Genomic DNA, 13,271 nt, shown 5'->3' with positions numbered 1-13,271 from the left:
TGTCTCTCCCCTTTTGTTCACTTCCTAGTCACCTCCTCAGCAGAGGGCAAGGAAGGACACAGATACCTTCTCCTGCCCTTAGCCTGCTCAGGGGAAGGACTGCGGTGGGCAGGACCCTGGGGAAGCTCCCCTCCGGAACCTCATCCCACTGTCAGGTGAGACGAGAAGAGACAGCATCTCTGTGGCCACTCTGCCCTGGGGAAGCAGGAGACAATTCTCACACTCCTGACACAGACAGCCTGAGGGCCAAGGGCAGACAGGGAGGTCCTTTAAGCACTTAGAAAAGCACAAGATATTTGCTTTAAAATTATGAGAGCTCCGACATTTATTTCTGTTATGAGAGCGACGGAAACACAAGGAAACAAGACAGAATATGAAGACCTGAAAATGTTTTAGACAGATCACATGTTTTATTCCTTTTATTCATGTCTACGGAAAATGTTTCATGTGCTTCCAATAAGTAAGTTGAAGAGTCCAGGGAGGGCTGAGAGCGCCAGGGCTCTGGTCCTCGCGCTGCCCAGCACTCAGCGGGGCCAGCCAGGCACAGGCAGGCCGCAGGCACTGGGGAGTGTGTGGGTCACAGCCCCTCTCTGCCCGTGAAGGAGCACACAGTCCCTTCCCTCAGGGTGCTTTGGAGAGACAGGGACATGGGACTCTAAAGACATAGCACTCAGTTCAGAAAAGCCCCCAGAGCCAGCTCGGAGCCTTAGACTAAGAGAGCATACTGGTGGACCAGGGCACGATCCCAGGGAGGAGATGATGGAGCAAAATGGCCAGGTGACCAGGAACCCGTCCACTCTTTCATCCATTTCTTCAACAAACACCTAAGGCACCTACTGAATTCCAGACGTGGGTAAGGAACTGACACAGGACAAAGGGACAATAAATCTCAGTTCCTTCCCTTGGAGAACAGAAACCACTCTGATAATGAAGCCCTTCAATATCAGCTGCACCCGAGTCTGTACAAGTCAACGTGTGAGCAGAGGGAAGGAGTGGGCGCACGGGCCTGGCGATGGGGGAGGGCCGGCAGCTTCCAGGCAGACCTCAGGGGAAGGTGCACCAGGCAGAGGACCCGCCCATCATCTCTCCTGGCTGAGCAGGTGGTGCCCAGGACGAAGAAGGTGAAGACAGGGGAAGCGGGGCCCAGACGCGGAGCGCCGTGAGGGCCCAACCTACAGGATGCTGCAGGACGGTAGTAGGAGAGGACTGTATCACCCCAACCTGCGAAAGGGAGGCAAGGTGGGACTTGCAGGGGAGGGGGACACAGATGGGTGGGAGGTGGGGACAGAGTCCCAGCAGCAGGTTGAGCAGCCTCAGGAGCAGGGGCCTCCCTCAGTGTTTGAAGTGAGGCCAAGTCTTGATGATGTTGTACAAAGCCTGTCCCGGGGACAGAGTATTGGCCACATCACTGTGGCCCACCAGCAGGTAGTTGGGGGCCAGGTACCCCTTGACCACGGCACACTGGATCAGGTCCTTGGCCACCTCCAGCGCAGAGGCATTGGGCGCAGTACCTGCAAACACAGTGGTCCGTTGATCATAGGAATTCCAGGGGGCCCTGTCCAGGGCAGGACACACCCCTAGAGCCAACCACCACCACCAAGCTAGTAGGGGCCACTGCTATCAGCTGTCACAGAAACAAAAGGAGACAGAAGCCAGGGGCAGGGGCGGAAGCGCCTTGTGCCAGCTGCCAGCTTTATTTGTATCAATAGGTTGCACAAGGTCCCTGGCATCAGAAGTACACATTGTTCACTGTGTCACTGGGCAGGTTACAGAGTTAGCAACACTGTGCAGCTTCTTCCTCACTCACACACGACGACGGTTGCAATGTGCAACGTGAGGAGCGTTGTGCAGCTCTCAAGAAAGTCCATTGTTACAGTTACTGTTCTGTGGACAGGTCCAGGCCCAGCGGAGCTTGGTGAAACACTGCGGTTGTCTAACAAGAGAGTTCCTTTATTCCCAGGAGCTCAGGGGCTGAGAACAAGGTCGAGGCTGATAAGACTCTAAGGCAGAGCCTCTCCATGCAGGGCATTGCCACAGCAGCCAGGGTTTCCTAGCATTCTGTGCCTTTGCACAGAAACTTCCTCAGCCACCAACCATCCACGGTCATGAAGCTACCAGGGACCCCTATCCTGAACACAGAGCCCTTACAGTCAGCCACTCAACGGACAGAGAGGAAACCAGGTCTAGACTTCAGTGCCTCAGGGCCAAAGTTTTCCCAAATCAAAAGGCTGAGTCTGGGGTAAGAAACTCATTCTCCTGAGAACATGCAAAGCCTTTTTCCACTGCAAAAGTCTGTCTTACAGGGGAAAGTTTACCTCCCCCAGGGAACACGTGGCAAGGTCTGGAGACAGTTTGGTTGTCAAAATTAAGAATGGGAAGATCTGTTATCCTCCATTTGACAGAAGCCAAGAATACTGCTAAGCATCCTAAGGCCCAGGACTGTAGACCCAGGACAGTGCCACAACAGAAAATTATCTGATGTGACCCGTCAGTGGCATCAAGGCCAGGAAACTGTGCTCTACCCAGAGATTTGCGTCCTCCTTCTTCACCTCTCCTGACCTCATGTCAGCCCCATTTCCAGGCACAGTCCTGGGTCACTCCTGCCCCCACCCAATTCCCATTTCTGTGTCAGCCTGAACCAGCCCCAGTGACATAGCCGCCCCTCTCCAGGGATTCAACAAAAAGCACCTGAATATTGAAAAGAAAAAAAAAAGAAAAAACACTCTAGTCAAGGGCTCTGGTCTGTGACGATATTCACTGTATGGAGCGTGCAGTCTCAATGCAGAGTCAGGGTTTATCCATGCTGTGACAGGTGAAGGGGTGCCACTTGCTGCCATGGCAACCAAGAAATGCCGTATCTGCTAAGATGAGCTACCAGTCTGCACAAAGATGGCTCCATGTGTCCCTTAGGGGTTGGAGGAGAGAGACCTGGCTGCGTGAGCAGGAGGTGAGTTCCATCTGACGGTCACCTCTGGCCACGCTCAGCCTGGTTAATGTCAGATTTGAAGCTCCACACGGGCGGTCATTTAGACAGTGCCTGAGTCTGACGCCTCCATCACCCACGCCCAGACCTTCTCCCTAAGATACCATACGATGACCACCACTGCCCAGAGCATCCACCTACCTGTAAAGGTGCCCATGAACGAGATGGCCAAGGCGATGTCATTGTAGCCAGGGGTTCGGGAGCCTTGGACATTCCAGCCGACCCCTTCGTAAACGGCACCATCCTGGCCCACGAGGAAGCTAGGGGGGACACGAGGGGGTGGAGATGGGCATGAGAGACAGGCACTCTGGGATGGCTTCTCATCGTCCTTCCTAAGTCACTCGTGTCTCTCCTCACCAGATATCATATTAAATTCTAAGCCCTGGCTCACAGAAACAAGTCAGACCAAGTCCTTAAATCAGCTTGGGGGTGGGGGGACCCTGATTTATAGCATTTGTAGATTTCTGGGGAAGAAAACTCCCACCGTAGCTAGGTTTTAGGCTCCCAGCTGTTTAGCAGCTGGCTCAGAAAATTCCTGAATCTCTGACGGTCAGTGCTCTGAGCTGGCCGGTGCCCATCCGGCTCCAGCACATCGCTCCTGACACGAGGAGCTCACTGTCAATGAGGAAACTGGAAAGACAGCTTGCCGTGCCTGCCTTCCCCCACCTGGCCAATAACACGACTTTCTCCAAGCTGGCCCACAGCCTCCTCCACGGAGGACACGCGCCCACCTCTAGGCTCACCTGGCTTGGCCTCTTGGCACACTGGATCTGTCGACCCCCTCACCTTCTCCAAACCTTCTCTTCCGTGGCTTCCCCCACACCACACCCTCCCAGCTTTCTCCTCTGGCTGCCCCCTCTCTGCCCCTCGGATTCCTGCGGCCTTCCTGGGGGCCCCTCACGGTCCTGCTCTTTAAGCCTCTTCTCCCTCAACACATCCACCTCCTTGGCTCCTTTACGATCCACGAAAGTCCACAAGTTCACGACTGGACCCACTTCCTCCCGTCTGCTCCTTCCTGGGAGCTCATCTTGGAGAAAGGTGCTGCCACCCACTGCCCACGGGTCATGGGCACAAACACAGTCCCCAGCCCACCCACTTGCTCAACCCAGTGCAGTCTCCCGCCACTCCCCTGCCCCTGCACCCAGTCGTTCACCATCACGCCTTCCACTTCTCTCCGTGACAGAGGCCATCACCCTCGCTGTGCCGCCACATCGTCTCGCCTGGATGGCTACACAGCCCTGGGACCTGGCTACCTCCAGCGTCGCACTCTTCAGATCCCTTCCTGGAGCCACAGCTAGAGTGGCCTTTTGAAAACACGTTGCAGGTCACGTTAAAATCCTGCTTCTGGTCCTTGGCACCAAGTCCAAGCTCCCCAGCTCAAGTCACAAGGTCTTCAAGACATGGCCCCTGTTCCCCCCACACCCCTCTTCAGCATCTCCGTGCTCACGAGAAACACCTCTCTGCTTCTCAAAGGGACTCTTCTCGGGCTGGACTCCAAGCCTTTCCATAGAAGTCCCTTCCTGCATCTGAAATGTTCTTCCTCCTCTGATTGGTTCCCACTGGGTCTTTAGGTCCCAGCTCGTGTGTGACTCCCTCAGGTAACGTGTCCTTGCAGCCATCTCCCCAGCAACCCGAGCCCCCCTTCAGCCACCTACTGCACCTCACTGAGGCTTTTTCTCCCTCCCTAAAGTACTAGCTCCATAAAATCAAAAATGTGTCTCTGTTCCGTCCAAACAGCATCCCCAGAGCACAGCCTAGGGCGATCTCGTGTGAAAAGCAAGTGTCTATCCTGACTCCAGGTCCTCCCAAGGTGACAAAATGACAGTCATATAGTATAATAGAAGGGACACAATAAAAAGTCAGAAGTCAAAAGACAGGTGACAGCGTTGAGCAATCTGAGTAGAAAGGGGGAAAGACCCCTCCTCAGCCTCCGTCATTTCCCTGTTCAGGATCTCCAAATTCACAGTCAATGTTCAGACACCCAAGTGTCACTAAGGAGGACATCAATCCTCCATGGCAGGACCTAACAAAGCACTTGGAAGGTCCTGATAAATGACAGATGTTGGAAAAAACATTATATCCTCTCTTGAAAGGGTTATTACTAAAATGGAGACAGAACAGAGGTTCAGCAGCCCAGAGGCCCACATGGAGCAATGGAAATTCATCTAAGACAGGCCCCCGCCCAGGGCTCCGCAGGCCACATCCTATGCAAAGGTGCCCAGCTTGGGCTACTAACATCCAGCTCCACTTTGCTAAGCTGTGAATGTCCCCAGAAGTGGGGGTTCCCTTTATTAATGTGTACGAATAGGTACTGGGCTAGCCGTGGCCTGTCCTGAGACTTAATACTGAATGTGATTGTATCTGATGGGACGTGAGACGGTGTGCAGCCCCCAAATGTCTTATCTGCAAGCTCTGGACGCATCCTCGAGACACCTCTACCTGTTTTGTGGGCCGTTTGGTTCCTGTGTGCCAGTATTAAGGGACAAGTTTTTAAAATTGGCACTCTAAATGGAAACAACCTGACACGGAATTTTGAGCCCCATTTGGGCTACGCTTAATGAGGAGAAAAAAAGAAGGGAGGGAGGGAGGACTGGTCTGGCCTCCCGTTAGGTCAGTGTGTTCCTTAATGAAGACTCCCAGACCTTGGCAGCCCCTCCCTCTCCTTCATACAGGGAAGACTCTCTCGCAGTAGGCCCACAGGCTGGCTGCAGAGGATGACACTGTGTCCTGAGTGGGAACAGCTTCTAGATGAGGCCACACTGAGGGACGGAGCCTGAGCCACTGGGCAGAGGGAAGCACTTGCATGAAAAGGTCACCACCTGAGATGGTCTTGTCTGAAGATTCCCCTGGCACACGGGTGCCTCCCCGGTGGATTTCAACAGTCTGGGCATCTGTCATGCCAATATGCTACCTTTGAGAGAGGCACGTGTCTTAAGAACTTGCCCAGGGCCACGAACACCCCCTTTGATAACTCCTAAATAAGACCCTCCCGGGACTGGATGGGGATCCCTGAGGCCAGCCTGGAGGGTCTTTCACATGGTGAGAACTCAGGAGATGCTACTGCCCTCTCCTTCCCTTCAGAGCTCAGATTCTGCCCCCAGAACCCGGAAAAGAAGCCCCCGTGCTGGGGCCCACTTACTTATACCCCACGTCGCAGGCGTGGCGTCTGTCCATGAAGAGGGACTGCAGGTCTCGCACCAGCAGGCGGCACTCCTCAGACACTCCGCAGGTCCTCCCCGCAGTGTGCAGGATGACCACGTACTTAGCAGGAAGGGTCATCTTGGGACAGTAGGTCTCCCTGGCCCCCCAAGCAGACCGAGGGACAATGCCAGGGCAAGCTATGGCAGGGCAAAAACACAATGATAATTAAGCTCTTCCTTTAAAATCCATACAAGTGGGATCCTAAGTCTCCTCAGCCCTGGTGTGGTTCTACTTTGCCGGGAGGAGGCCGGTGCTGGGGGTGGAACCCAGGTGCACTTCACCGCTGAGCTACATCCTTAGCCCTTTTTAGTTTTTATCTGGAGACAGGGTTTCACTAAGTTGCTGAGGCTGGCCTCACGCTTGCCATCCTCCTGCCTCAGCCTCTCAAATCGCTAGATTTATAGGTATGCACCACCCGTATTCAGAAATGTGTTTGTATGTCAGCATATGAATATATAAATAGGTGTAGAAACACCCTCTCCCTTTCTGTACTCTTCCCCCCCGACCCCTAGCATTCTTTACCATATAACATGCCAAGTGTTTTACTGGTTTATTTGCATCTTTCTCTGCCCTGTCGATGGAAACATCACGAGGTCAGGGATTGTAATATTTCGTATATCCTGAGGGTCTAGTAGGTGTTTCAGTAAGTGTCTATCAATTTGTAGAAACAGGTGCACAGAGATAACACCAGGCGTAATGCCAAGGCTCTGCCATTCTAGGAATCCGAGGGGGAAAGAGGTGCCCTGGAGCGTCCCCCTCAAGGTCTGCCAGCCCCAAAGTTTCAAGAGGAATCTGAGGGGAGCCTGGTGGGAAGTCACCCCCGGGTCCAGTGAGGAGCCAGCCTGGATGGAGCCCAGCAGGGCCGAAGGTCTCACCGTGCCTCAGCCTTGCCTTTGGGGGAGGAGCCAGGCAGTTCTCGCCCCTCACAAGTGGCTGGGTGTACCGGGGTGACAGGTGTCCCCTCTGCACGGCGTAAGAGACGAGGTCCTTCATGGCTGACAGGGCGGCAGGGCTGGGGCTGAGGCCTGGGAGAGAGCAATTGTGGGGACTCTCAGTCTGACCTGAGCTTCAGGGCACTGAATAGAGAAGGGACACCAGCCAAGCCCTGCCCAGCAGGCCCCTTCCCAGGCCTGAGAGGCCAGGGTCCGCCAGGACAGAGTTCTCTGTGGCCCAGGATGAAGCCCTTTCCCAGTGACCTGCCAGGACTCCTCTGTCGACTCCCTCCCTTCACGAGAGAACACAGAGGCGGCGACCACTCGACAGCGCTGGCCAGCTCAGGCCAGGGTCCCCCGTCAGTAGGGCCCCGGCAGGCACAAGCCAGACTCTGCCCACAGGCAACCGTTTAATCCTCCCCACAAACCTCTGAGGCAGAAGCTATCGTTAAGCCCATGATCCACGTAGAGGAACTTGAGGCTGTAAAAAGTAACACGTTCAAAAATCCCAAACCAACAAGAGGCAACAAGTAGTCATCAAAATCTATAAAGAAATACATCAGCTAATCAATAAGTAAACCAAACTGCTGACCCGGTGAGTCTCTGGCAGGCTGGAAACGCCCCACCCCGGAGTTGGCCGTGGAGGATACACACTCTCGTGCTGATCCCTCTATCACGGCTGTGTCGCTGTGAGTTATTTACTTCTCTGAAACTCAGGCTGACCCTGTGGTAACAGAGACTGTGAAATCCACCTGGACAACCTCAGAGAGTGTTGGGGAGGCAAACGGACGAGCAGGTATTCAAGATCTTGGTTAACAGGAAGGGGTGCACAAATTCAGGGAAATGGCCCCGGACAACGTAGGTTCCCAGGCCAAGGCCAACGGCATGGCATGTGGAGCAATAGGCTAGAAGAAAGTGGAGTCAGAGATCAGGGACCTCTGAGTCATTTTTAAACAATGTATGGAAAATCCGGGAGTGAGAGATGGAAGGAGGCGGTGTCAGGCAGGAATCTGGGGGTTCAGTCTGCGGCTACAGAAAGTTGACATTAGAGGAAGACGAGATAGTCATTCACCCAGAGGTGACAGAGGAAGCCCGGCTCTTTCCAGAAGAGCAGGGGAATGTGTTTGCAGAGGGAAAACTCATGAGCGGCTCTTCCTACAAGATGGCTAGAAGAAGAGGGGTTGCCATGGAGACTGAGAGACGTCAGGGCAGGTGGAGAAGCGTCCTCACAAAGCCATGACAGGGAGGCCAAGGGAGACTGAATTCCGGGCTGGATCTTGGGAGAAGTCTGGGAAGGCTGCCTGGCGTTGAGCAGGCCATGTTGAGTGCCAAGGACTCTTTGGAGAGGGCTGGTCGGGGCGGTCATTACCTTCCTTGGTGCCGAAGAAGGCGACGCCCAGGGAAATGTTGCCGTAGCCTTGGGTGTGCGAGCCTGGGACGTTCCAACCAACACCTTCATACACCCTGCCATCGTCCCCGACCAGGAAGCTGTCAGCAAGGGAACAAGGTTGAGCGGCTGACGCGGTGACCCACCAGAGAGAGGAACCACGTACCAGGCTCCAGATGGACAAGGGCTTGAGCCATGTTCACTAACAGGAGCTCACATGGTTCTTCCCAAACTGTGGAAGACCCGGTCACTCATCCTAGTCCTTAACATTCTGACCTGCTGCAGCACTCCCTTCCTGCCCATCCCCTGCCCAGACCTGGAGCTGAACATAAATCATCCCGTGCACTCAGAGGAGGAGGGGTCCCTGGTCTTCACAGTAATTAGAATCGACCCAAGGCTCTCCTCCCTCCTCCAAAATGCACGGTGCCCATGTAATTGTTACACGGACCATTCACCTGATTTCTCCCTGCAGGGTCCCTGTCCTGCGTATACCTGCTGCCTGAACAAGGACATGGAACATGCAAGCAGACGGTGCGTTCGGAAGTAATCCCAGAAGCCAGAGGGAGGGAGTAAGGAGAGGGAGACAGGAAGGAGACACTGGGCTGGCTTGGCAGGGGCCACCCCGCTTGCCACCGCCCACATCACCCATGTGCTTCTGAGGAACCGCGTATGCATATTTTATAACCGTCCTTCAGAAGGGCTGGGGGCCAAGGGAGATCTCATCAGCTCCTCTCTCCCCTCACCGCCCAGGACCTTGGGAAAGCCTGACGTATGTTGGACACCGAGGCAGAAGCCGTCACCATGCTCAGGAACTGTCCGTAAGTGGCCAAAGTCAGATGTGAGTCTTCTAGATGGGTCTTAAGAGTAAAAGATGGGACGAGTGCCTCCAACAGCCTCCCTCCTTCCTCCCTGGGCAGGTGGAGACAAACTCAGAGCTGTTAGGGAGCAAAGGCACTCAGGGACAGGCCGTCGTCTGTGACCTATGATGTGCTGGGGAAACCAAGCTTGGCCTGGGTAGGAAGGTTGGTTGTCCTTATTTTCTTTGGGGAGTTCCCAGGGACAGGGACTTGGTGGAAAATTCTAAAGGACTTGGATTTCATGAGGGTTTGAAACGTTTTATTCACTATAAAACCTCCATGACTACAACCTAGACAATGAGGGAAATGAATGCGAAGGTGTTATGGTTCGGACATAAGGTTCCTCCCAAAATCTCCTGTTAACGCAGGAACGTTCAGAGGAAAAGTGATTGGATTGTGCGTGCTGTGACCTAATGTGGCCATCTTAGTTTCGAAGGACTGACTGGGTGATCAATGTAGGTCGGGGGCACGACAGGAGGGGTAGGTCCCTGGGGGAGTGCCTTGGAAGGGTTCATCTCCCTGTGGCCCTCTCCCCCTCTCTGTCTTCTGACCCTGCCGTGAGCTGAGCAGCTCCCCTCTGCTGGGCCCTTCCCCCCCTGAGGTATTGCCGCACCTTGGTCTCAGAACAATGGAGTCGGTCACCCACGGACCCTGAAACCACAAGCCCTGGACAAAACTTTTTCTCTTCTTAAGTTGTTCTTGTGGGGTATTTTGGTGACAGGAACAAAGAGCTGACAAAAACAGAAGGACCCGGAGAAGCAGCCCCGCAGAGCAGGGTTGGCCCTGTGCCTCGAGACCCGGCCCCGGCTCTTACTTGTAGGCCACGTCACACCAACGGTTGCTGTGGACATGATAGGCCTGCAGTTCCCGCAGCCTCTGGCTGCAAAGCGCCTGGTCGTGGCACTCCAGCCCAGGGACATGGTGTGTGACGAGGACATCCACCAGCATGATCAGTTGAGAGCGGCAGCCAACAGCTTCTGCCCCCCATTCCTTGCGCGAGACCATGGGGAAGACATCTGTGGAAGGAACCGTGGGATGTCACTCGGTGCACCCTGCCCTGTGGTCGCCCACTAGCGACCTGGGCTGCAGGTGCACGTCTGGGCCGCATCTGCCCCGTGGTGGGGGATGAGCGTTAGGAGGAAGCCCTCGGCAGGCAGGTACACCCTCCCCAGCTCATGCCATCCGCATCCCACCCCTTAGGCAGAGTCTGATCCAGCCCGGGAGCCCGGAGCTTTGCTGCCCCACCCCAGCACATCCTCAACCACAATGAGACACTGCCTCCCAGCTCCTTCCCTGCCCTGCCCAGGCGCCTACTGCAGGGAGCAGCTCCTTCTCACCCACTTTCCCTGGAGGGTCCTGAGCAGCACCCGAGAGGGCTGCATCTCCTCCTCGGCCCCGAGGCTCCTTCTAGGCAGGGCTGGGTCTCCCACCCCAATCTCCTCCCCGAGGTCAGGGTTTCTATCACCACCTGGCACCGACCCTGCGTCCCAAGGACAATCCGTGAAGTGGTCGGCCAGTGGTACTCTCTACGGGGTTCCATTCGCCCCGTCCCATGTCATGTGGTGTCACGTGGCTGTGCAGACCTGAGAAACATTTCCAGCCACCTGAGAAACCCCAGTTGTTCCCCAAGATTCCTCACCATCAAGGCCGAGTTTGCCTCCTTCAATGAGCCGGGAGATGTTGCCAAACAAGGCCTGCAGGCCCTCCGACACCGGTGTGGTGTGTGCTTTGTCCCAGGAGGAAACAGCTGCAAAAGAAGGTTCCGCTGTGCATCAAACTACAGATACCAGGCCTCTCGGTGGCTCAGGCTCTGACCAGGAGGAGCCAACCCCTCTCCACGGCCCCTTGGCCTCCCCAGATGCCCAAGCCACCTCCAAGCAATCCTTCTCAACCAACCAGAGGACCACCTCCCACAGCAGAAGGAGGCATGGCTTTCTCCAACACCCACGCGAGGTGAAGCCCTGGTGTCGGGAGCCGCTCTGGACAGGAGCTGAGTGAAGAGGTACTGAGCTGGTACCCCACCCACTGCAAAGCGATTGGACCTCAACTCCCTCAGATAAGAAAGGTGCAGCTGGGAGTGGGCGTCACCCAGTGGGGTTGAGCTACACCCACTGTTTGTTGTGACCCTACCCTTTGCCCTTTTTTGGATAGAGTGTTCCATGGATTAGCTCCCCCCACTAATAAAACCGGGGTTCGAGGCGCGCTCCTCTCTTTCTTGCCTGCCTCGCCCCCCCTTATGGGAGCTGAGGCTGAGGAGCAGTCACTGAACCCAAAGAAACAGGAACTTTCTGTGTCTTTATTTAGTCAGCCCAAATTCACTTAGAGTGAGCCTGATTGATTGAGTCGCCTGTCCCCGCCCCCCGGCATGAGACTTAATGGTTATGGGCAGGGAGTCAGAAATATCAGCCTGTTCTCATGAGTGGCATCTACACACACAAGTCACAAAAACAACTTGGAAATGCATTTGGGCACCTCCAAACCACAAAATCCTCTTGTGTGTGAATTTTAGCTAATGGAAACATGAGAAAGAGTCTTTGGGGAAACAATATAGGATTACTTGCATGAAGCAGGCCAGTGCGTGAGTGATTGGAGGGCATGTGCTAACCCAGGCTCCATGGTCCATGAAGGACAGACAGCCGTGGTTTGGGCACAGAGCATCAGGGCATCGACTTACATCTAGTGAGTGATATTCCCAAAGAACTTTTTTCTTTTTCTTCTTTTGTGGTTGATTGGGGTTTTTTTTTTTTAACCCCTCCTTTTTAAAAAATTTGTTCTTTCCAAGGAACATTTTTTTTTAACATAAAAAACCCTAACTCAAGTCGGCCTCTGAATAACATCATGATAATACAGCGTTCCAGTTTATTTGCTTTTACTCTCCAGGTGCTCAGTCCTTCTGTGTGTGTTATCTCATCTGATTCTCCAATAAGTTGTCGAGGTTGGTGACCTTACCTCAACTTTCAGATTGGAAAATTAAGAGTTAACTCATAACTTATTTAAAATCATTATCGGAAGCAGAGCAAGGACTCAAACCTAGGTTGAAAGAGTCCAAGTTCCACGCTCTAAGTATAAAGCGATTCTTTCAACCCAGGGAATTCCTAGTACAAAATTTTGGAAAGATGCTCTCAGTCAGTATTTGGTCCAGAGAAAGAAAACTTACCACAGGACTGGAGACCCAGAGCAGAGAAGACGAGAAGCCAGGGCAGCATCCTCACAGGGGCCCAGCACACCGATGGGAACCGATGGGAACGGTACGTTTAGCAGCCCTTAGGCAAGCGGCAGGCCTGGAGAGACACTGACAGTTAACGTGACTACGACGCTCACTCTACAGATGGAGCACCCCCAGACTACACCGTACCCCGCCCGACTCCCTGCCGCACTGTGGGCCTCCTGAGGCTCATGCTTGCCACAGGAAAGGGACAAGGGTGTTGTCATGGCGACTCGATTTTATCGACTATCCACTGAGTGCAGGGCCTGTTCAGACACTTGTGCATGAGTCTTACTTAGTGCTCACCATCTCTGTAAGGTTGACCCCCATTTCTACAGACAAGGGCAACAAGACCCCAAAACGGTCCAACCAAGAAATCCAAACTCTACGAGATGAGTCCACTGTGAGGGTGACTTTCCAGCTGGGGACAGAACCAGGAGGGAGATGCAGGAGTGGGGGAAGGGAGGATCCCAGTTCTAGGGAGAGGAAATCTGATCTTAACTCTCCATTTGGTGGAGTCCGCCCCCTCTCCTGGAGGGGGACTCTGAAGAAGAAACACTCAGACTCAGAAATACCTGTGGACCCTGCGCTGTCCCGGCCCAGCAGGTCAGGGTGCAGCCCGCTGGCTCCTCTTTGGCTGGCAGCTCCTTCTCCTCCAGCCTTCCCTCTCCCCAGCACTAGAGGGCGCTCCTTCCCTGGGAATGGC

General features: G+C 54.4%; 1 protein-coding gene across 1 annotated transcript; it reads right to left on the bottom strand.

Annotated features, from left to right (window-relative positions):
- Positions 1-413: 413 nt before the first annotated feature.
- On the bottom strand, positions 414-12,723 carry Pglyrp4 (peptidoglycan recognition protein 4). The gene is made up of 8 exons (XM_078027534.1): positions 12,518-12,723; positions 11,000-11,107; positions 10,175-10,376; positions 8,486-8,604; positions 7,060-7,209; positions 6,123-6,321; positions 3,125-3,243; positions 414-1,511 (listed from the first exon to the last, which is right to left on the bottom strand). Exons 1-8 carry the CDS (start codon positions 12,564-12,566, stop codon positions 1,333-1,335), a joined length of 1,125 nt encoding a protein of 374 aa, XP_077883660.1. The 5' UTR covers positions 12,567-12,723; the 3' UTR covers positions 414-1,332.
- Positions 12,724-13,271: the final 548 nt, after the last annotated feature.

The sequence above is a fragment of the Ictidomys tridecemlineatus genome, chromosome 11 (genome assembly GCF_052094955.1).
Source record: "Ictidomys tridecemlineatus isolate mIctTri1 chromosome 11, mIctTri1.hap1, whole genome shotgun sequence".
Taxonomy (NCBI): Eukaryota; Metazoa; Chordata; class Mammalia; order Rodentia; family Sciuridae; genus Ictidomys; species Ictidomys tridecemlineatus.
Note: the sequence above shows the minus strand (reverse complement) of the source record. Positions and strands in the feature narration are given on the sequence as shown.